This window comes from Macaca nemestrina, chromosome 10 (assembly GCF_043159975.1).
Source record: "Macaca nemestrina isolate mMacNem1 chromosome 10, mMacNem.hap1, whole genome shotgun sequence".
Taxonomy (NCBI): domain Eukaryota; kingdom Metazoa; phylum Chordata; class Mammalia; order Primates; family Cercopithecidae; genus Macaca; species Macaca nemestrina.
In genome coordinates, this window is record NC_092134.1 from 11462747 (window position 1) to 11484211 (window position 21465).

The window sequence follows — 21465 nt, forward strand, 5'->3', positions numbered from 1 at the left end:
TCCCTCTGTTGCCCAGGCTGGAGTATAGTGGTGTTACCATAGCTCATTGCAGCCTTGGCCTCCTGGGCTCAGGCAATCTTCCTGCCTCAATCTCTCAAAGGAGCTGGAATTGCAGGTGCGATGCCTGGCTAATTTTTGTATTTTTTGTTTGAGATGGGGTCTCAAACTCCTGGGCTCAAGAGATCCTCCTGCCTTGGCCTCCTGAATAGCTGAGACCACAGGTGTGTGCCACCATACCTGGCTTAAAATTTGTTTTAAGTTTTCGTAGAGGCTCACCTAATCAGGGTGAGGCATAATACCAGTAGCCCAGGCCCAATAAAAACAAGACACAGGAAGGAGGTGTCCTTATGAGTATATTTATGTGTCACACACACATGTACACACTCAACGCTGGACGGAAGGGAGGTTGAGACGGACAGGAGGAGGCACCCAGGTGGCACTGGCACAGGGGAGGAGAGGGGACACAGCGAGTGTGTGGCCCCACTTTGGCCCCCTCCGGCTCTTCCTGGAGCTGGAAGAACAGGAAATGCTTATTCTCTTAGAGGACAGTTTCAAAGTGCAGAAATTTCTCTTACAAAAAGCCTCTTCCCTCCACGCTCTGCCCCTTGCTGAAGCCCAGCCCCTTGCACAGGCTGTCCGTGAGGCTGGGGCAGGACAAGGTCATGGGGAAGGGCGTAAGGCCAAAGAATTGGAAGGGCCCAGACCACATGGGCCTAGGCATAGTGGCTGCCGGGCGTCAGGGGGTGGTCCCCTCTGTGGTCCAGCTGGTCCTGTAAGCGAGCAAACTCCGCCAGCTCGTTGAGCTCCTGGAACTGTCGGTCCGTCTTATGGCTGACCAGTGAGCGGTAGAAGTGGACGGCGAAGACAATAAAGATCAGGCCGAAGGGCACCATGATGGTGGTCGAGGCGATGGCGGCTGCCTGGCCCGGGGTGATGCCGCTGGTGCTGACGTTGGCGGCTGCACCACTGGCGGGGGGCTTGCTGGTGGGCCTCGGCTGGCCTGGCTGCTTCTTGAGGGGCAAGAACTTGACCCAGCAGAGCAGCACGACCTCGGCCAGGAAAAGCAGCGTGCCGATGACGGTGGAGAAGGCCCAGGCCAGCTCGATGTGGCGGTGCATGCGCTCGTGGGGGGACTCCTTGACCGAGTTGAGGTTGTGCACGTTGCTCACCGCCTCGATGTTGGGCAGGATGCAGGTGCTGATCATGAGTGCAAACAGGTGCACAGCCACCAGCACCGTGGTGCAGGCACTGAAGGCGATGAGCAGCCCTGGCGGGTAGTCGTGGTCAGCGTCCAGCTGCACCTCCACCATTGCCACCTGCAGGGGGACAGGCGGAATGAGTGCCAGCAGTCCCAGCCCCCACTGCTAATCTTCAGTCCTGGCTCTCCTCCTGTCAGGCTCTGCGACCCTGGTCAGTCGCGTGGCCTCTCCAAGCCTCAGTTTTCATTTATCTATAATGGGGATAGTAAGGCCTATTCACCTGGGGATGAAAGTGGCATAAAGTCCTACAGAGAGCAGGAGCCAAGGCCGCCTGGATCTGAATCCCAGTCCTGGCACTCACTAACTGTGCAACCCTGGGAAAGTCACTTAACCTCTCTAAGCCTCAACTTTCTTATCTGTAGAAATAGGGATATAATACTAGTTCATAGGATTTTTTTTTCCCCCAGACAGAGTTGTGTTCTTTTGCCCAGGCTGGAGCCCAGTGGTGCGATCTCGGCTGACTGCAACCTCCACCTCCTGGGTTCAAGTGATCCTCCTGCCTCAGCCTCCCAAGTACCTGGGACTACAGGCATGTGCCTACACTTGACTACTTTTTTGTACTTTTGGTACAGACAGGGTTTCACCACGTTGGCCAAGCTGGTCTCGAACTTCCAACCTCAGGTGATCCACCTGCCCGCCTCAGCCTCCCAAAGTGTGGGGATTACAGGTATGAGCCACCACACCCAGCCAATTCATATAATTATTTTAACAATTAAATGAGAGCTGGTACATGGTACCACCTCCCAAATCACGGCTATTACCACCTGGTCAGGTATTAGAAACCAGCCGCAGGCACAGTGGCTCACGCCTGTAATCTCTACACTTTGTGGAGGCCGCGGTGGGAGGACTGCTTGAGGCCAGGAGTTAGAGAGCAGCCAGGCAACACAGAGAAACCTCACCTCTACAAAAAATTTTTTTAAATTAGCTGGGGGTGGTGGTGTACACCTGTAGTTCTGGCTACTTGGGAGTCTGACGGAGAAGGATTGCTGGAGCACAGGAGTTTGAGGTGGTGGTGAGCTATGACCGCACCACCGCCCTCCAGTCTGGGCACCAGAGCAAGACCTTATCTCTAACAAAAATAAAATCAGGCCGGGGCCAGTGGCTCATGCCTGTAATTCCAGCACTTTGGGAAGCTGAGGTGGGTGGATCACCTGAGGTCAGGAGTTGGAGACGAGCCTGGCTAACATGGTGAAACCCCATCTCTACTAAAAATTAAAAAAAATAGCTGGGCGTAGTAGCACACGCCTGTAATCCCAGCTACTTGGGAGGCTGAGGCAGGAGACTCACTTGAACCCGGGCAGTGGAGGTTGCAGTGAGCTGAGATCGTGCCACTGCACTCCAGCCTGGGCAACAGAGTGAGACTCTAACTCAAAAATAATAATAACAATTAAATAATTAAATTAAAATTAACACCAACCACCATCAGTGGTCAAAATGGTAAATTTTGTTATGCGTGTTTTACTATGGTTAAAATAAAAGCATTTAAAAAAGCAATCACCAGCCACCATTCCTGTTGGCCCCACATCCTCACACCCAAGCAGAGGCTTGTCCTTCATGCCCTGCTCTGAGGACATGCAGAGGGGTGGTGGCTGCTCTCCCAGGGCACACCCAGGCCCTTCTGAGAACACAGTGCACGACCTGAGAAGTACAGAGCAGGCTTCCCAGAAGCGATGGGCTCAGCTGGTGCAGGCTGGGTGGCCAGTACACCCTGGGGCTGTCTCCTCCCCAGCTGCAGGGCTGACCACCAGCTGTCCCCAGTTCCTGGAGACCTGTGGACCCGAGGTCACCAGGAGCATGCTCCGGGCCAGACACCCGCTGCTCCTCACCTGGGCCTTGCAAGTCACCCCCATGCAAAGGAGCCAGATCATCAGATCTGGGCTGGGAACAGCCAGCAGTGGGCACACAACCACGGTCAACCCATGAGGGCTGGAGGGACGGGGGTAGGGAGATGGCGGTACCTATGGCAGTCATTCCATCAAGGACAGTGACTCTTTATAAGGTGTTTGCTATGTATGTGGCAGGCTCAGAGTGGACAGCCTAATGTTGAAGTTTCTCCATTAGCCGCACACCAGCCTGGCCCCCAGCAAGCAGGGAATTCCTGTCCTCACCCCTCCTGCCCTAGGTAGGGGTGTGGGCTCCTTCCTTCCCCACTGCTCTCCTTTTACAGTCTGCCTGGCTTCGACCCTGACTCCCCTGCCCTTGATTAGCCTGTATGACTCTGGCAAGCTCTCAACTTTCTGCACCTCTGTTTCCACATCTGTAAAATGGGAATAAATGGGACAAGCCTCGAAGGCTTCTTGTGAGGATTAAGAGTCAATCCATGTAAAACAGGTGGTGTCTGGCACACAACAAACCCTCAATAAAAGCGAGCTTTATTATTACCCAGTTTAGGAACCTCATCCCCACCCCACAGTCTCTTTATAACATCCTCCTGGGGCTTCTACCCTCCTGCAGAGGGGCACGCTCAGGCAGAAAGAACGCCAGGTCAAATCGGCAAACCCATGTTCCAGCTCCATAACCGCCTGTTCACCCGTAACCTTGGCCAAGACCCTCCTCTCCACCCATAAAAGAAGGGGATGTAGTGAGATGAAGGTCACAATCTGGATCTGACTTGGGGTCGGATATCTCTTGAGAATCTGAAGATGGTGGACACTATCCTTTTCTTTTTTTTTTGATGGAGTCATTCTACCGCCCAGGCTGGAGTACAATGGTGTAATCTCAGCTCACTGCAACCTCTGGCTCATGGATTCAAGTGATTCTCCTGCCTCAGCCTCCCGAGTAGCTGGGATTACAAGGGCCTGCCACCACGCCCAGCTAATTTTTGTATTTTTAGTAGAGATGGGGTTTCACCATGTTGGCCAGGCCGGTCTCGAACTTCTGACCTCGTAATCCACCCGCCTCGGCCTCCCAAAGTGCTGGGATTACAGGCGTGAGCCACCGCACCTGGCCTTGACACTCTCCTTAAAACAGCCAAGTATCATTTATTGACAGGACTTTTCTGACAATTTCAACGGGATTCGCAGGCTTTTGTCTAAGAATGCCCTCAGTGGACGTCGGTATGTACTTTTCAGTCCAGGCGTTTACAAAACATTTCAAACTCATATAAATTTGGGGCAATGCCATCAGAATTTCTACCGTGTTTAAGATCTTTGGTGGCCGAAAGCCAGCCCTGAGAATTCTGAGTCCATGCGGGTGAGGGTGTCTCGGCACATGTGGGTGCTGGACACAAGACGTGGCAGAGGTCACCAGGCCACGGCAGGTGGAGGGCCACATCCTGCAGCTCCCTTGTCTCTGCACCCGGGTCTGCCCACACCTGGAAGAGGAGAGCCCCTTCCAGCAGCCAGTGTCTCCTGCCACCTCCCCACCCCCAGCACTTCCTCTTCCTGCTCTGGTCTGCCACCCCGGAACCTGAAACCGGAGACAGGACAAGCAGCAGCGGCCGTTAGTGAGCTGCCCCAGGTCCACTGCTACTGATCCACTCACTGGAAATGTCTGGAGCCTTTAGGTGTCTTAGGCCCTGAGCTGGCCGCTGGGGTGTGTATGAGGGGCCTGTACACAGGTCTACAGTCCTACTCTGCTCCCTACTTGGTGCCTCACCTGCGCCCCAGCCACCCTCAAGGTAGTGTCTCTCCCCCCTCTATGCAGTCAGGACCACAGAGCACACCACACGGCTGGCTGCAAACTGGCTCCTCCACTTCCACAGCTATTGACCTTGGATAAGGTTCTCAACGTCTCTGTACCACAGCTTCCACATCTATAAAATAGAGGCTGACAGGCGTGGTGGCTCATGCCTGTAATCCCAGCACATTGGGAAGCTGAGGCAGGTGGATCACTTGAGGCCGGGAGTTCCAGACCAGCCTGGCCAACATGGTGAAACCCTGTCTCTACTAAAAATACAAAAATTAGCCAGGCGTGGGCCAGGCGCGGTGGCTCATGCCTGTAATCCCAGCACTTTGGGAGGCCGAGGCAGGCAGGTAACTTGAGGTTAGGAGTTCAAGACCAGCCTGGCCAACATGGCGAAGCCCCGCCTCTACTAAAAATACAAAAAAAATTAGCTGCGTGTGGTGGGACGCACCTGTAATCTCAGAAAATTGGGAGGCTGAGGCACAAGTATCAGTTGAACCTGGAGATGGAGGTTGCAGTGAGCTGAAATCGTGCCATTGCGCTCCAGCGTAGGCAACAGAGTAAGATACCATCTCAAAAAAAAAAAAAAATTAGCTGGGGTGTGGTGGTGGGCACCTGTAATCCCAGCTAATTGGGAGGCTGAGGTAGGAGAATCTCTTGAACCCAGGAGGCAGAGGTTGCAGTGAGCCAAGATAGCACCACTGCACTCCAGTCTGGGTGACAGAGCATGGTCTCAAAAAAAAAAAAAAAAAAAAGAGAATCCCATGAGTTATTAATACCATTATTCTTCTTTCACAAACAAGGAAACTGAGGCTTAGAAAGGTAATGTCAGCTGTCCAAAGGGTTACTCTGCTGCTGGATTCAAAACCAAGTCCACGGCCGGGCGCGGTGGCTCAAGCCTGTAATCCCAGTACTTTGGGAGGCCGAGGCGGGTGGATCACGAAGTCAGGAGATCGAGACCATCCTGGCTAACGTGGTGAAACCCCGTCTCTACTAAAAATACAAAAAACTAGCCGGGCGTGGTGGCGGGCGCCTGTAGTCCCAGCTACTCGGAGGCTGAGGCAGGAGAATGGCGTAAACCCGGGAGGCGGAGCTTGCAGTGAGCCGAGATCGCGCCACTGCACTCCAGCCTGGGCGACACAGCGAGACTCCGTCTCAAAAAAAAAAAAAAAAAAAAAAAAACCAAGTCCACTTGGCTCCACAGCCCGGGTATGAAGGGGGCAAAGGAGCACCTCCCTCACATGGTGGCTGAGATTAAACATAGTCTTCATATCTAGATGTTTAGCATAGCGCCAGCTACAACAGCTCAACAAATCTTGGTTAAAAAGAAAAACACAGGGCCGGGCGCGGTGGCTCACATCTGCAATCCCAGCACTTTGTGAGGCTGAGGCAGGCAGACCACATGAGGTTGGGAGTTCGAGACAAGCCTGACCAACATGGAGAAACCCTGTCTCTACTAAAAATACAAAATTAGCTGGGCATGGCAGCGCTAATGTGAGACCCTATTGCACACACACAGAAAAAAAAATTAGCTGGGTATAGTGGGCATGCCTGTAGCCCCAGCTACCTTTTTTTTTTTTTTTTTTGAGATGGAGTCTCACTCTGTCACCCAGGCTGGAGTGCAGTGGCATGATTCGGCTCACTGCAACCTGCCCCTCCCAGGTTCAAGCGATTCTCCTGCCTCAGCCTCCTGAGTAGCTGGGATTACAGGTGCCTGCCACCATGCCCAGCTAACTTTTGTATTTTTAGTAGAGACGGGGTTTCATCATGTTGGTCAGGCTGGTCTCAAACTCCTGACCTCAGATGATCTCCCTGCCTCAGCCTCACAAAGTGCTGGGATTACAGGTGTGAGCCACCGTGCCCAGCCAGTCCCGGCTACTTGAGAGGCTAAGGCAGGAGGATCCCTTGAGCCCAGGAGTTCGAGGCTGCAGTGAGCTATGATCGCATCACTACACTACACACTGGGCAACAGAGCAAGACTCTATCTCTAAAAAAAAAAGAAAAGAAAAAAGGAGAAAAACAGAGCTTGAAGTCCATGGAAGAGAAATGGTGCCTGGATACCCTCAGCTCTCAGGCTGGAGACAGGGACCCCACATGCCCACCTTCCAACCCCGACTCTGGACCTCGCTTGCTATATTTAGAGGCAGCTCCAGCTCCAAACCCCAGCCACAAGGATGTGCACCCCACGCCACACCTGGCCTGATGGCCACCTCCACAGGACAGAGACCACCACGTTCCACACCGTTAGTCACACCCACAGGCTTCAGGGCCAGAAAGCAGTGCAGCTGTTGGGACGCACGTGGCCCGGGGACACCCACAGTCGCCAGCTCTCCCTGAGGTCTTGGGCTGTGGGGAGGGGAGAGGCTCTCCGAGGAAGAAGAAAGGGCCTGCTGCCCGGCTCCGGAAGAAACCCCATTACCCTCACTGGACCCTACGATTCCTGGAACTCCGTGCACATAGGCAGGCTGTATGTGCCCACACTTGGGACCAAGTTCAATGCCACAGGGTTCAGGGGGCTGTGTAAAAGAATGATTCAAAGTGAGAAGAAAGGAATGGTTGGCACGTGTCACGGAGCTGGATGAAAAATTCACAGGAATAAATACCACCACTTTTTCCAGGCTACTTCTTGCTCTGGAAATCTCCCCTCGGGTGGGGAGGGTGAGGGCCCAGGGGCCCTGCAGATCTGGCAGCTGACTGCCAGATCCCCAGCTGAGCCCCAGCGAGATTGGATCAGATCAGATCGCATGCAGCTTCACAAGGTAAATATAGCCCGTCGCCCAAAATAAACAGCCCCCAGCCAGCCACTGGCCGCCTGAACCTGGCGAGGCAAACCCTATAAGGGATAGGAAAGGCGAAAGACCACCAGCCCCACCTCACGCTAGTCCATGGATCCCCCCAGGAGGGTTTTGGCTAGAGATGCCAAACCTTAGCAAGGGCCAAGAAGAGGGTTACATAATTCTGCGAAGGGCAGGGCCTGGGTGGCCCTGGCAGACTGTACCAGGCGTCAGCCCACCTGGCCCGAGTGCCAGCTATCTCTCCTGGCTCCTGCTGGGCTCCATGGAGACCCTGGGCACCGGGTACCTGCCAGTCCAGGCCCTCTGAGGCAGCCCTCCCATGCTGGGCCTGACCTCAGCTCCCACAGCCTTCCTTCCACCGGCCTAGTTCTTTTCTTGACCACCCTTTTAGGAGGGTGTGTGGCTGCAGCCTGGAACATGAGGCCCTCTAGGCTGCAATCATGCAGCGTCACCCGGAGCTGTCTGAGCCTGCCGGCCCCACCTCAAATGCAAACCATCTCTTAAGAGGGTATTGAGGTCTAGTGTGCAGTGGTTTACAAAGTCTTGACCATGACAGTCCAGGACTCCACGTTTCTATAAATAGACACACATGCAGTTTATAACAGAAACAAAAGTTTCATCAGTCAACATTTAGCCTTACAGCACACCAATAAGGTCTTGCAAGATGCAATGTGCGCTGCGACTTTGTTTCATTTCATCCTTATCTCATTCTAAAAACGGCCAGGAGCTTGGTACCAAAGTTATCAAAAGAAAGAAACAACAAAATGTGCTGGTTGCAACTTACTACATTTGTTACAAGCCATGAATAGGCTGAATTTGCATACAGGGTCGGGGGGCACAGACCCAGACTTTCTCTTCAACCGGCTAATTCTTTTTTTGAGGCAGGGTCTCACTCTGTCGCCCAGGCTGGGGTGCAATTGGGTAATCACAGCTCACGGCAGCCTCAACCTCTCAGGTTCAGTGATCCTCCCATCTCAGCGTCCCAAACAGCTGGGACTAGAGGCACACACCAACATGCCTGGTTAATTTTTTTTTTTTTTTTTTTTGAGACGGAGTCTCACTCTGTCGCCCAGGCTGGAGTGCAGTGGTGCGATCTCAGCTCACTGCAACCTCCGTCTCCCGTGTTCACACCATTCTCCTGCCTCAGCCTCCCAAGTAGCTGGGACTACAGGCGCCCACCACCACGCCCGGCTAATTTTTTGTATTTTTTAGTAGAGACGGGGTTTCACCGTGTTAGCCAGGATGGTCTCGATCTCCTGACCTCGTGATCTGCCAGCCTCAGCCTCCCAAACTGCTGGGATTACAGGCGTGAGCCATCGTGCCCAGCCATAAATATTTTTTGATAAGGGTATAAGCTCAAAAGTTTGGAGACAGGGCCGGGCACGGTGGCTCACACCTGTAATCCCAGCACTTTGGGAGGTCGAGCTGGGCGGATCATCTGAGGTTGGGAGTTCGAGACCAGCCTGACCAACATGGAGAAACCCCATCTCTACTAAAAATATAAAATTAGCCGGGCATGGTGGCACATGCCTATAACCCCAGCTACTCGGGAGGCTGAGGCTGAAGAATCGCTTGAACCCAGGAGGCAGAGGCTGCAGTGAGCCAAGATCGTACCATTCTACTCAAACCTGGGCAACAAGAGCAAAACTCAGTCTCAAAAAACAAACAAACAAAAAAGATCGGCTTAAATCAGAGGTCAGCACACTAGAGCCTGCAGACAGTAGTTTTTGTAAATAAAGTTTTATTGGCACACAGCCATGCCCACTCACTCACCTATTATCCGTGCTGCTTTCCAGCTACAACAGCAGAGTTGAAGAGTTACCACTGAGACCTGGTGGCTCCTTTCCACAAAAAGCCAGCTGACCCCTGGGTGACATCGATGATCCCCAAAGAGGGCTATCAAATAATAGTCCCACAAGATTATCATCTGAAGAAAAGTCTGTGGTCTTAGCAGTCTGAGCTGTTCCTTCCAGAGATCATATTAAAGAACCCTTAGAAACCCCATCAGAGAGAAATCTGCTGTCTATGTTTATTTTATTTGTTGTGAGATAGAGTCTCACTCTGTCACCCAGATTGGAGTGTGGCACCCTTACAGCTCACTGCAGCCTCGACCTTCTGGGCTCAAGTGATCCTCCTGCCTCAGCCTCCCAAGTCCTTGGGACCACAGGCATCTGCCACCATGCCTGGCTAATTTTTTTTTTATTATTTGTAGAGACGGGGTCTCCCTATGTTGCCCAGGCTGGTCTCCAACTCCTAGGCTCCGGCTATCCTCCTACCTTGGCCTCTCAAAGTACTGGGATTATAGGCGTGAGCCACTGCACCTGGCCTGCTGTCAATGTTTAAACTTTATATTCAGTTTTATTTCTCTACAGGAACTCTACCCTTCACCCCCACCCCACATTGATTACCTTAGGGCTGTCTTAGAAACCTGCTCAGAGTTATCCTTCATTAGCCAAGGACCGGGCAGTCAGTGGAGCTCAACACTGCTCTTGGTCAAAATTCCAAAAATGTGCCACAGGCACTTGTGAAATTTTACAAACGTCTTCTCTGCTAGGCAGGAAGCACCCTCCCCTTGGGGAACACAGCATAATTCCCTTTCTCCATAGCCCAGCGTGCAAATCCAGCACGCAGAGTCTCACGTCTGGAAGATCTCAAAGGCCCAGTTAACAACTTGCATGGGTGGTGGAAACCAGAGGGTGGTAAAGTGGAAATGGCTCCCAGCCAGACAGACCAGAGCTTGAATGCTACTAGCTGGAGAATCTTAACCTCTAGGAGCCTTCGTTTTCCTGTTTACAGTACATACTTTTAAGAGCTATGGTGAGGATTCAGTAAGAATGAAAGAAAAGCGTTCAGGCTCATGCCTGGCATGACAGGGTTTCAGTAAACAGTAACCACAACCACCACCACCACCATCATAGAATTCATCATGTAACTCCTGTCTAAAACCTTCAATGGCTCCCTGCTGCCGATCCTAGAGTTCAAATTTCCCACCCAATCAAGGCCCTCCATCATCTTGCCTGGCTAAATTCACCGTTCTCTACTACTTCCTGAAGACCCTCAACCCCAACCACAGCCCCTGTACCTTTCCCCTAGGCCCTGTCATTTCTCATCTTTAACTGTTCCTGCCATTTCCTGTGACTTGAAGGCTCTTTCTCAAGTCCTAACTTCACCACACTCAAGGCTCAGCAAGAACCAGATTATTTTAACTCAGTTAACCCTTAGTAGCCCTAACACCATGGAAAAAAGGGTAAGCAAGTATCTGGGATACTTGGGTCAGATACTGTAAGTGCTTTGCAATTTTTTTTCTTTTTTTGAGATGGAGTCTTACTCTGTTTGTTGCCCAGGCTGGAGTGCAGTGGTGCGATCTCTACTCATTGCAACCTCTGCCTCCCGGGTTGAAGCAATTCTCCTGCCTCAGCCTCCCGAGTAGCTGGAATCACAGGAATGCACAACCACACCGGGCTAATTTTTGTATTTTTAGTAGAGATGGGGTTTCACCATATTGGCCAGGCTGGTCTCCAACTCCTGACCTCAGGTGATTCGCCCGCCTCAGCCTTCCAAAGTGCTAGGATTACAAGTGTGAGCCAACGTGCCCGGCTGTACTCCATTTTGAAGATGAGGAAACTGAGACCGAGAAAGGTTAAATGACTTACCTAAGGTCTTGCCCTTATAAGAGGTAGAGCTGGGATCTGAACCAACTTGTCTTGCTCAGGTGTCTGTTCTGACCTTGCTCTGCTTGAGCTTCTCAGCTCTGTTCTCCTACACTCTCTGATGCTTCCTCTCCCACAGCAAGGGTGCTACACCACAGCCACAGGGCTCTGCAGCTTCCCAGCCAGGTGACCACGGGCAAATCTTTCCTCTCAGTGACCACCTATACTCACCTGGTTATAGGAAGATCACACAACATGCTACGTGGGGCACCATCTAGCCTACGGCAACAGCCCAATCAACAACAGCAATAATAATTACTATCGGTGATCAGTACTAAGAATAGTAATAGCGGCCGGGCGCGGTGGCTCAAGCCTGTAATCCCAGCACTTTGGGAGGCCGAGGCGGGCGGATCACAAGGTCAGGAGATCGCGACCACAGTGAAACCCCGTCTCTACTAAAAATACAAAAAAATTAGCCGGGCGCGGTGGCGGGCACCTGTAGTCCCAGCTACTCAGGAGGCTGAGGCAGGAGAATGGCGGGAACCCGGGAGGCGGAGCTGGCAGTGAGCCGAGATCGCGCCACTGCACTCCAGCCTGGGCAACAGCGTGAGACTCCGTCTCAAAAAAAAAAAAAAAAAAAGAGAATAGTAATAGCAATTTCTTGCCCATTTACATGGTCCCTGAACTCGGAACATGTCACAGAGGCTCAGTGTCTTATGATTTGAGTCCTTCCTTCCAACTCATTTTCATAGAAATTACAGGCAACTTCTGAACCAGCTCTAGAACTTGGGAACAAAAGGGTGCTGGCAGGCAGAGAACTGAGGAGGCAGATAATCCAAAAATAATTGATCCCAGGTCATGGAAAGCATTTTGTTTACAGCAGCAGGCTGACCTTCCCAATTATCTTCTGCTTAGGCTAATGTTACAGCCTGCCTTCCCCAGCAGACGAGATCGCCACATATGCTCACCAGTCCTGCAGGGGACGCGGTCAGGCTGAGGCTGGCTGCCTCTCAATGAAGTGTAAACTGAGGCACAGAGGGCGTGATTCAAAGCCCACAAGACTACTGTGGGCTTGAGGAGCTCTACAGGATGCTGATCCCACACTACGTCCAGGCCGCCTTGCTTTGTATCTCTCGTTAGAGTTTGGAGGATGGCGCACCTGAGGCTTGCCGTTCCTAGAAATGCTGTCTGGAGCAAGAATCTCATCTGCAGATCGGAGAGGGTCCAGGCAAGGTGTGCGTCATCAGACCCTGAAAATTCCTCTGTGTTTCATGGGACCGGTCTGGTCTCAAAATGAATCTTCATGCAAGTCCATGGGAGAGCAGGATATGTGCCATCTCCATACACATAAAAAAAACTGGCTTTGGCCAGGTACGGTGGCTCACACCTGTAATCCCAGCACTTTGGGACGCCAAGGCAGGTGGATCACCTGAGGTCAGGAGTTTGAGACCAGCCTGGCCAACATGGTGAAACCCCGTTTCTACTAAAAATACAAAAATGAGAGGCCGGGTGAGGTGGCGTGTGACTGTAATCCCAGCTACTCAGGAGGCTGAGACAGGAGAATCGCATGAACCCAGGAGGCGGAGGTTGCAGTGAGCCGAGATCGCATCACTGCACTCCAGCCTGGGCAACAAAGAGGAAACTCCGTCTCAAAGGAAAAAAAAAAAAAAAGAAAGAAAAGAAAACTGGCCTCAAAGAGGTAAAGCCTCTTGCCTGAGGTCACTCACCGGCCATCCCCAACACTTCCTGGCCACCTGGCCAGGCCCTTCTACCTGTGAAGTGGGGAACCTCTCAATCCCCTCCAGGCTTTGTGGGAGACCCTCCCTCAATCTCACCTGGTGACCCCATCCCTTGACTTTCCAGGTCTCTGGGAAGGAAGCCCTCTGGGGGCAGGAAGTTGGTTATGCTGACTCACAGGCCAAGGGAGAGTAATTCAGGAAACTTGTCGCTCTGTTACCATGGCGTTGGGGCTGCTGGCACCCTCTCCTCTCTGAAGCTCACTTACAGGCTGGGTGTCTAAGTGGGAGTGGGGCATGGTCAGACCCTGCACCCAATCCCATCCCTCCTATAGATTTCCAGCTTCATGGCACATGCAGTTACCCTCTTGTAACGGCAGAATGGAGAGTATCCTGGGGTTTGGTCCTTCCCTGCCTGCAGAACTTTGGGGATTCCATCAGCAGAGCCGGCAAGCCTTCTCCACCCAGGAAGGGGAAAAGAAAAGTCCCCAAGAGACAGACAGGGTGGGCCAAAGCCCACTCCAAGCCATTGGCTGCCCCAATCTCCTGACTTCCTCACACTGTTTTTAGCAAGAGGAAGGAGGTGACATTTGACCATGAGGCCTGAGGCCTGTCTTTGAAAGGAAGAGGGGACTTGAGAAGGCAGGAAAATGTCATTCATCTGGATCTCACCCCTCAGGAGTGAGAAGGAGCTTGGGGCAGCTATAAACTCACGACCACAAGAAAAGGGGGAACCATTATCTTAAACCCGGAGCGCTGCAGGGAAAAGCTGACAGCTGGTAGCTCCCCGCCCACCACCAATTATAAAACTCTTTGGCTTAAAGGAAACTCTTTTGCCCTGTTTTTCATTTCCTAGGCCTGTCTTAACATGTCCCTGGCTGGACATCAATCAGAGTTCCTATACACCGCAATGGGTACAAGTGCCTGAGCAAGTTCTGAACACTAACAGACCCGGGTTCAAATCCTGCTCCATGGGACTGGCTGTGCGGTCTTGGGAAAGCCCTTTAACAAAACCATCACAGAGGGTTGCTGAGGAGTAAGCCCAGGAGATAAGGCACCTAGCACTGAGTGAGTGTTTAGTAAATGCCGGCTGCTTTTAGAGATTCTTCAGGCACGAGGCAGAACCTGGTCTCTCAGGATTTGAAACTAACAGAGCAGAATTCTGTGCTGTCTAAACTAAAATTGAGAGTGCTGTCTATACACACACACTCCCTGATCTCCTCTCAGGGGCTCCCTCAATTTTATTCCCAAACAGAAACTCTGGAGTAGCAGCCTTCTTTGATCGATTCAGGAATTGAGGCCCAGACAGGGAGAGTGAGTTGCTTGAGGTCACACAGGCAGCAAGTAGCTGAGCAGGGAGGGCTGCTGCCCACTCCCCATCTCCTGGCCTTTCCATGTGGCCCAGCACGCTCTGGGCCTTACAAAATTCAGGCTCTGCTGCAAGGCAAAGCAGGCAGAGTTCCAGACACACTCCCTTCCCAAGAAAACACGAAGGGTGCAGCCACTCCCTCCCTCAAGGCCAAGAGCTTAGCTCACTGGTGGCGGGGGCAGGAGTGCTCTGGTCTACAGAACTGGGGGGCGGGGGCAGAGTTCATTCACAAAGGCTGATATCACCGAAAGTGGTAACAATGTAGTTATTATGTAGTCCCCTGCTTCCAGAGAAACTTCAATATGCCAAGCCTGAGGGTATCCCCAGAGCCACTTCTCAGGCCCATCGGCAGCCTCACCCACTCCACACCTCAGAGGCTTCCCACTCCAGCTCCTTAGGATGGTGGGGAAAGGAAAGCAAGCCTATCCCCTAGATCAAGAAAGAGCCCATTGGGCCGGGGGAGGTGGCTCACGCCTGTAATCACAGCACTTTGGGAGGCCAAGGTGGGCAGATCATGAGGTCAAGAGTTCAAGACCAGCCTGGCCACACGGTGAAACCCTGTCTCTACTAAGAATACAAAAATTAGCCGGGCGTGGTGTCTGTAATCCCAGCTACTCAGGAGGCTGAGGCATGAGAATCGCTTGAACCCGGGAGGTGGAGGTTTCAGTGAGCCGGGATTGCACCACTGCACTCCAGCCTGGGCGACAGAGAGAGACTCCGTCTTGGAAAAAAGAAAAACTAAAAAAGAAAGAGCCCATTCAACGGGAACACGTCCCTCTCTCCTCCCTCACACTCAGTGACTCAGTGGCAAGTTTCTGGAGGAAAAACTGAGGGTGCGGACTGGTTGTCAAACCCCCAGGCTGAGGCTCTCGGAAAATGCGGTGGAAAAGGGGTGTCAGGAAATCCCCTCTACGAGTTGATAAAAGAACAGAGCTAACACCTTCCGGCCTCGGGTGCGGGGGCACAAGACAGCTCAAGGTCTTGGTCCTCGTCCCCACCGCCTGACGCCCCCAGCTGGGTTAGTTTTTGAGTCCCTTCTTTCCCCACTGAACGCACGTGGGGCGGGCTTCTTACAGAGCTAACTTCGGGATGCATCTACCACTCTTGCTGGGGCAGGCAAGTCCATGTGGAGGCACCCAAGCCCCCAAAGCCCGGACTCTGGTATGGCTTGTCACCACCCCAGATCGGAGTACTCGGCGCCCACTAGTGCTCACGTCCAGCAGCACCTCTGCCCCTTGCGCAGCGCTCACGACGGCTTCTCACAGCTCTTCCCCTCGCCCCGGCTCGCCCGGCCCGCCCAGCTCGCTCCCCAGTGGGCCCCGTCGGGGCTGCGGGAGGGAGCAGCCAGGACAGCAGAAAGGGGAGGGCAAGGTGGCCCGAGCTCACCATGGCGAAGCCGGAGAGCAGAGCCGAGGTCCGGCTGGAGGCTTTGAGCTTGGCGCGGCTCAAATAGAGCTTGCGCCAGGACAGCGCCTGCATGGAGTGCTCGTTGAGACTCATCACCTCGGAGTAACTCTGGCCGATCCAGTCCGGGTAGGTGACGGCGGGCGGCGGCGGCGGCGGCGGCGGCGGCGGCGGGGCTCCCGGAGGCTCCCCGTCCCCGCTGCGGCGGCGGCTCCGGCGGCTGCCGCTGGTGGTGCTGCCGCCGCTCGGGGGAAGCTCGGGGCTGCTGCGGCTCGGGGGCGGGGCGGGCTCCGGATGCATGGAGCACGCCGCCGAGGCGCGGGCCCGCCCGGGAGCCGCGAGGCACCTCCGCCGGAGGCAGCCGCCGCCCGCCCCCTACGCGGGCCCGGCCTCACCCGGCCGGCCGCACAGGATGAGGAGGACGAGGTCAAGGGAGCGCCCGCTGCCCCAGCACACAGGCCCCCGGCGCCGCTGGCAAAAGCCCCCGGGCTACAGCGACCCGAGACTGCGCGAGGGTGGTGTCCCGGATCCCCGGAGCTGGGACCCCCGGCGCGCGCCGCGATTGGCCGCCGCCCTGGGCTGTTTTGCATGCGCCCCGCCCACCTGTGCCCCGCCCACCAAGAGGTGGGCGTTGTTGTGGGCGTCACGTGACCCGCCCGCTCAGACGGCACCGCCCACGGTCCCTGGCTCGCCGCCGTCCGCACCTCTTCCAGGAAGCGCCCGACTGCCCGTTCCGGCTCCTGGCACCGCCCCTCTCCGCAGCTGCTCCTGTGGCCCTGCTCCCGGAGCTTGGACTCCTGGGTCGGGCCGCCTGAGGTCACCTCTGGGCGCCTCCTGAAGCCAATATCCCCTTTGGAACAAGGTGGTTCAAGGTCTGTAGGAAAAAGAGCGGCCGAGGTCTAGAGTTCAAGCCGTCAGTGTTTATTTGGCGCCCACTGGGTGCCAACACTGGTCTAGGTGCTGAGGCTGGGTAGGGTGATGAACGAGATGGACAAAATTCCATGCCCTCTTGGAGGCTGCATTCTGTAGGGGAAGACACACAAACACCAATGAGTCGATTTTATAATAGTTTAGAAGGTGAAAAGGTGGAGAAAAAATAAAGCGGGCTGAAGGAGGTGGGTAGTGCGGGGGCTGCAATTTTAATTTTAAAATACTCGGATTCAGGGCAGGGAGGTTTTTCTTTTCTTTTATTTTTTTAGGGTAAGGATTTTTGGTTTGTTGACCACTTTGTCCACCTGTGTTCACCAGCATCTGATACGTATTGAGGTGACCGGTTCCTGGTTTTTTTTTTTTTTTTTTTTTTTTGAGACGGAGTCTAGCTCTGTCGCCCAGACTGGAGTGCAGTGATGCGATCTGGGCTCACTGCAACCTCCACCTCCTCAGTTCAAGCGATTCTCCTGCCTCAGCCTCCCTAGTAGCTAGGATTACAGGCGCCCGCCACCATGCCCTGCTAATTTTTGTATTTTTAGTAGAGATGGGGTTTCACCATGTTGGCCAGGCTGGTCTGAAACTCCTGACCGTGATCCGCCCGCCTCAGCCTCCCAAAGTGCTGGGATTACAGGCATGAGCCACCGTGCCCAGCCTCCTGATATTTTTTAAAACTGTGAATCTTCAAACCCATTCAGCAAGTGTCTTCTGAGCAACTATTAAGTGCTATGCTGAGGGATTCCAGGAAAATGAAAGCCTTCATTGAGTATTTTATATATATGTGTTTGTGTGTGTGTATATATGTTTTGTTTTTGTTTTTTTTGAGACAATTTTGCTCTTGTCACCCAGGCTGGAGTGCAATGGCGCGATCTTGGCTCACTGCAACCTCCACCTCCTGGTTCAAGCGATTCTCCTGCCTCAGCCTGCTGCATAGCTGGGATTACAGGCGCCCGCCACCACGCCTGGCTAATTTTTGTATTTTTAGTAGAGACGGATTTTTGCCATGTTGGCCAGGCTAGCCTCGAACTCCTGACCTCTGGTGATCCGCCGGCCTCAGCCTCCCAAAGTGCTGGGATTACAGACATGAGCCACCACGCCCGGCCCGAATATATATATATATATATATATATATATATATATATATATATATATATATTTTTTTTTTTTTTTTTTTTTTTTTTTTTTTTTTGAGACCGAATCTCGCTCTGTCGCCCAGGCTGGAGTGCAGTGGCTGGATCTCAGCTCACTGCACGCTCCGCCTCCCGGGTTCAGGCCATTCTCCTGCCTCAGCCTCCCGAGTAGCTGGGACTACAGGCGCCCTCCACCACGCCCGGCTAGTTTTTTTTTTTTCTATTTTAGTAGAGACGGGGTTTCACCATGTGAGCCAGGATGGTCTCGATCTCCTGACCTCGTGATCTGCCCGTCTCGGCCTCCCAAAGTGCTGGGATTACAGGCGTGAGCCACTGCGCCCGGCCTGGCCCGAATATTATAGTGGGGTGTGGAGAGGGGCAGGAAATAAGCAAGGTCACACCTTGCTGACTTAGGTCACATTTAAGCTGAGACCAGAGCCCGCCATGCAGACAGGATCTAGCTTTCCAGGGCGGCGAGGGAACTGCTCATGCCAAGACCCTGAAGCAGGGATATTTAACTGTTGGAGCATTGGAAGGACAATTTTGGGGAGCAGAGGTGAGGTGGGGGTGTATGCAGGACTGTGCTAGGGAGTGTCTCCTAGGAGGTCAGCTCCGGGGCAGGGACCTTTACTATCAGCTTCACAGCTCTACCCTTAGCATCTAGAATATTCCTCTGCATACAATCGGTGCTCAGTAATTTTTTGTTGAATGAATAACTATGGGAGAGACAGCAATGAGTGACAAGCATGTAACATTGCAAGTCAGCGAGGTGAAACTTAACTCTTGTCACCACTAGAGGGCGCGCCCCCACCCAACCGTTGTGGGATGAAAACCTCTGCCCCCCAAAAGTCTCTGGTTCCCGCAGAGGCCTGTCTTGGCTTTTTAAAAGTAAAGATTGGGCCGGGCGCGGTGGCTCAAGCCTGTAATCCCAGCACTTTGGGAGGCCGAGACGGGCGGATCACAAGGTCAGGAGATCGAGACCATCTTGGCTAACACGGTGAAACCCCGTCTCTACTAAAAAATACAAAAAACTAGCCGGGCGAGGTGGCGGACGCCTGTAGCCCCAGCTACTCAAGAGGCTGAGGCAGGAGAATGGTGTAAACCCGGGAGGCGGAGCTTGCAGTGAGCTGAGATCACACCACTGCACTCCAGCTTAGGGGACAGAGCGAGACTCCGTCTCTAAATAAATAAATAAATAAATAAATAAATAAATAAGTAAATAATAAAGATGGGGGCCGGGCGTGGTGCCTCAGGCTTATAATACCAACACTTTGGGAGGCCGAGGCGGGCAGAGCACAAGGTCAGGAGTTCCAGACCAGCCTAGCCAACATGGTGAAACCTCGTCTCTACTAAAAAAAAAAAATTAGGTGTGGTGGCGCATGCCTTGTAATCCCAGCTACCGGGGAGGCTGAGGCAGGAGAATCGCTTGAACCCGGGAGGCGAAGATTGCAGTGGGCCAAGATCGCACCACTGCACTCCAGCCTGTAGACCCAGCAAGACTCCGTTTTAAATAAATAAATAAATAAATGGCCGGGCGCGGTGCCTCACGCCTGTAATCCCAGCACTTTGGGAGACTGAGGCGGGTGGATGACAAGGTCAGGAGATCGAGACCATCCTGGCCAACATGCTGAAACCCCTAAAAATACAAAAATTAGCTGGGCGTGGTGGTGTGTGCCTGTAATCCCAGCTACTCGGGAGGCTGAGCCAGGAGAATGGCTTGAACCCGGGAGGCAGAGGTTACAGTGAGCCAAGATCATGCCACTGCACTCCAGCCTGGTGACAGAGGAAGACTCTGTCTCAAATAAATAAATAAAACTAAAAAAATAAATACAAAAAATTAGCCGGGCTTGGTGGCAGGCACCAGTACTGTCAGCTACACCAGAGGCTGAGGCAGGAGAATGGTGTGAACCCGGGAGGCAGAGCTTGCAGTGAGCCGAGATCGCGCCACTGCACTCCAGCCTGGGAAACAGCGAGGCTCCGTCTCAAAAAAAAAAAAAAAAAATTGGGGAATTTGGAATTTGAAATCTCACACTACTGGCCTTGTTTCCCTGGTGGCCTTTGTACTTTTTTTTTTTTTTTTTTTTTTTTTTTGAGACGGAGTCTGGCTCTGTCGCCCAGGCTGGAGTGCAGTGGCGCGATCTCGGCTCACTGCAAGCTCCGCCTCCCGGGTTCACGCCATTCTCCTGCCTCAGCCTCCCGAGTAGCTGGGACTACAGGCGCCCACAACCGCGCCCGGCTAATTTTTTTGTATTTTTAGTAGAGACGGGGTTTCACCGTGGTCTCGATCTCCTGACCTTGTGATCCGCCCGCCTCGGCCTCCCAAAGTGCTGGGATTACAGGCGTGAGCCACCGCGCCCGGCCACTTTTTTGTTTTTGAGATGGAGTCTCGCTCTGTCACCAGGCTGGAGTGCAGTGGCACGATCTCAGCTCACTGCAACCTCCACCTCCCAGGGTCCAAGTGATTCTCCTGCTTCAGTCTGCCGAGTAGGTGGAACTACAGGCGGGTGCCACCACGCCCAGCTAATTTTTGTATTTTTTTTTTTTTTTTTTTTTTTTGAGGCGGAGTCTCGCTCTGTCGCCCAGGCTGGAGTGCAGTGGCGTGATCTCGGCTCACTGCAAGCTCCGCCTCCCGGGTTCCCGCCATTCTCCTGCCTCAGCCTCCCGAGTAGCTGGGACTACAGGCGCCACCACCACGCCCGGCTAATTTTTTTGTATTTTTAGTGGAGACGGGGTTTCATTGTGTTAGCCAGGATGGTCTCGATCTCCTGACCTCGTGATCCGCCCGCCTCGGCCTCCCAAAGTGCTGGGATTACAGGCTTGAGCCACCGCGCCCGGTCATTTTTGTATTTTTAGTAGAGACGGTGTTTCACCATATGGACCAGGATGGTCTCCATCTCTTGACCTCATGATCTGCCCGCCTCAGCCTCCCAAAGTGCTGGAATTACAGGCGAGAGCCACCATCTCTACTAAAAATACAATAGCCAGGTGTGATGGGGCACACCTGTAATCCCAGCAACTGGGGAAGCTGAAGTAGGATAATCGCTTGAACCCAGGAGGTGGAGGTTGCATTGAGCTTAGATCATGCTGCTGCACTCCAGCCTGGGCGACAGAGGGAGACTCCGTCTCCAATAAAAAAAAAATAGTGACAGTATACAGCGAGCGTCTCCCCATGTTGTGCATGCTGATCTCAAACTCCTGGGCTCAAGGGATCCTCCTATATGGGCCTCCCAAAGTTCTGGAATTACAGTCATGAGCCACTGTGCCCAGCCTATGTAAACATTTTATTTTATTTTATTTTTATTTTAAGACGGAGTCTCTCTCTGTCCCCCAGGCTGGGTGCAGTGGCTTGATCTCGGCTCACTGCAACCTCCCCCTCCTGGGTTCAACCGATTCTCCTGGTTCAGTCTCCTAAATAACTGGGATTACAGGTGCCCACCACCACACCCAGCTATTTTTTTGTATTTTTAGTAGAGACAGGGTTTCACTATGTTGGCCAGGCTGGTCTCGAACTCCTGACCTCAAGTGATCCACCCATCTCAGCCTCCCAAAGTGCTGGGATTACAGGTGTGAG

The 21465-nt window shown here is 53.2% G+C and overlaps 1 protein-coding gene across 1 annotated transcript; it reads right to left on the bottom strand.

Annotated features, from left to right (window-relative positions):
* Window positions 1-335: 335 nt before the first annotated feature.
* Window positions 336-16380, bottom strand: LOC105495479 (calcium release-activated calcium channel protein 1). The gene is made up of 2 exons (XM_071070944.1): window positions 15820-16380; window positions 336-1316 (listed from the first exon to the last, which is right to left on the bottom strand). The coding sequence occupies exons 1-2, from the start codon at window positions 16135-16137 to the stop codon at window positions 714-716; spliced, it is 921 nt and encodes a 306-aa protein (XP_070927045.1). The 5' UTR covers window positions 16138-16380; the 3' UTR covers window positions 336-713.
* Window positions 16381-21465: the final 5085 nt, after the last annotated feature.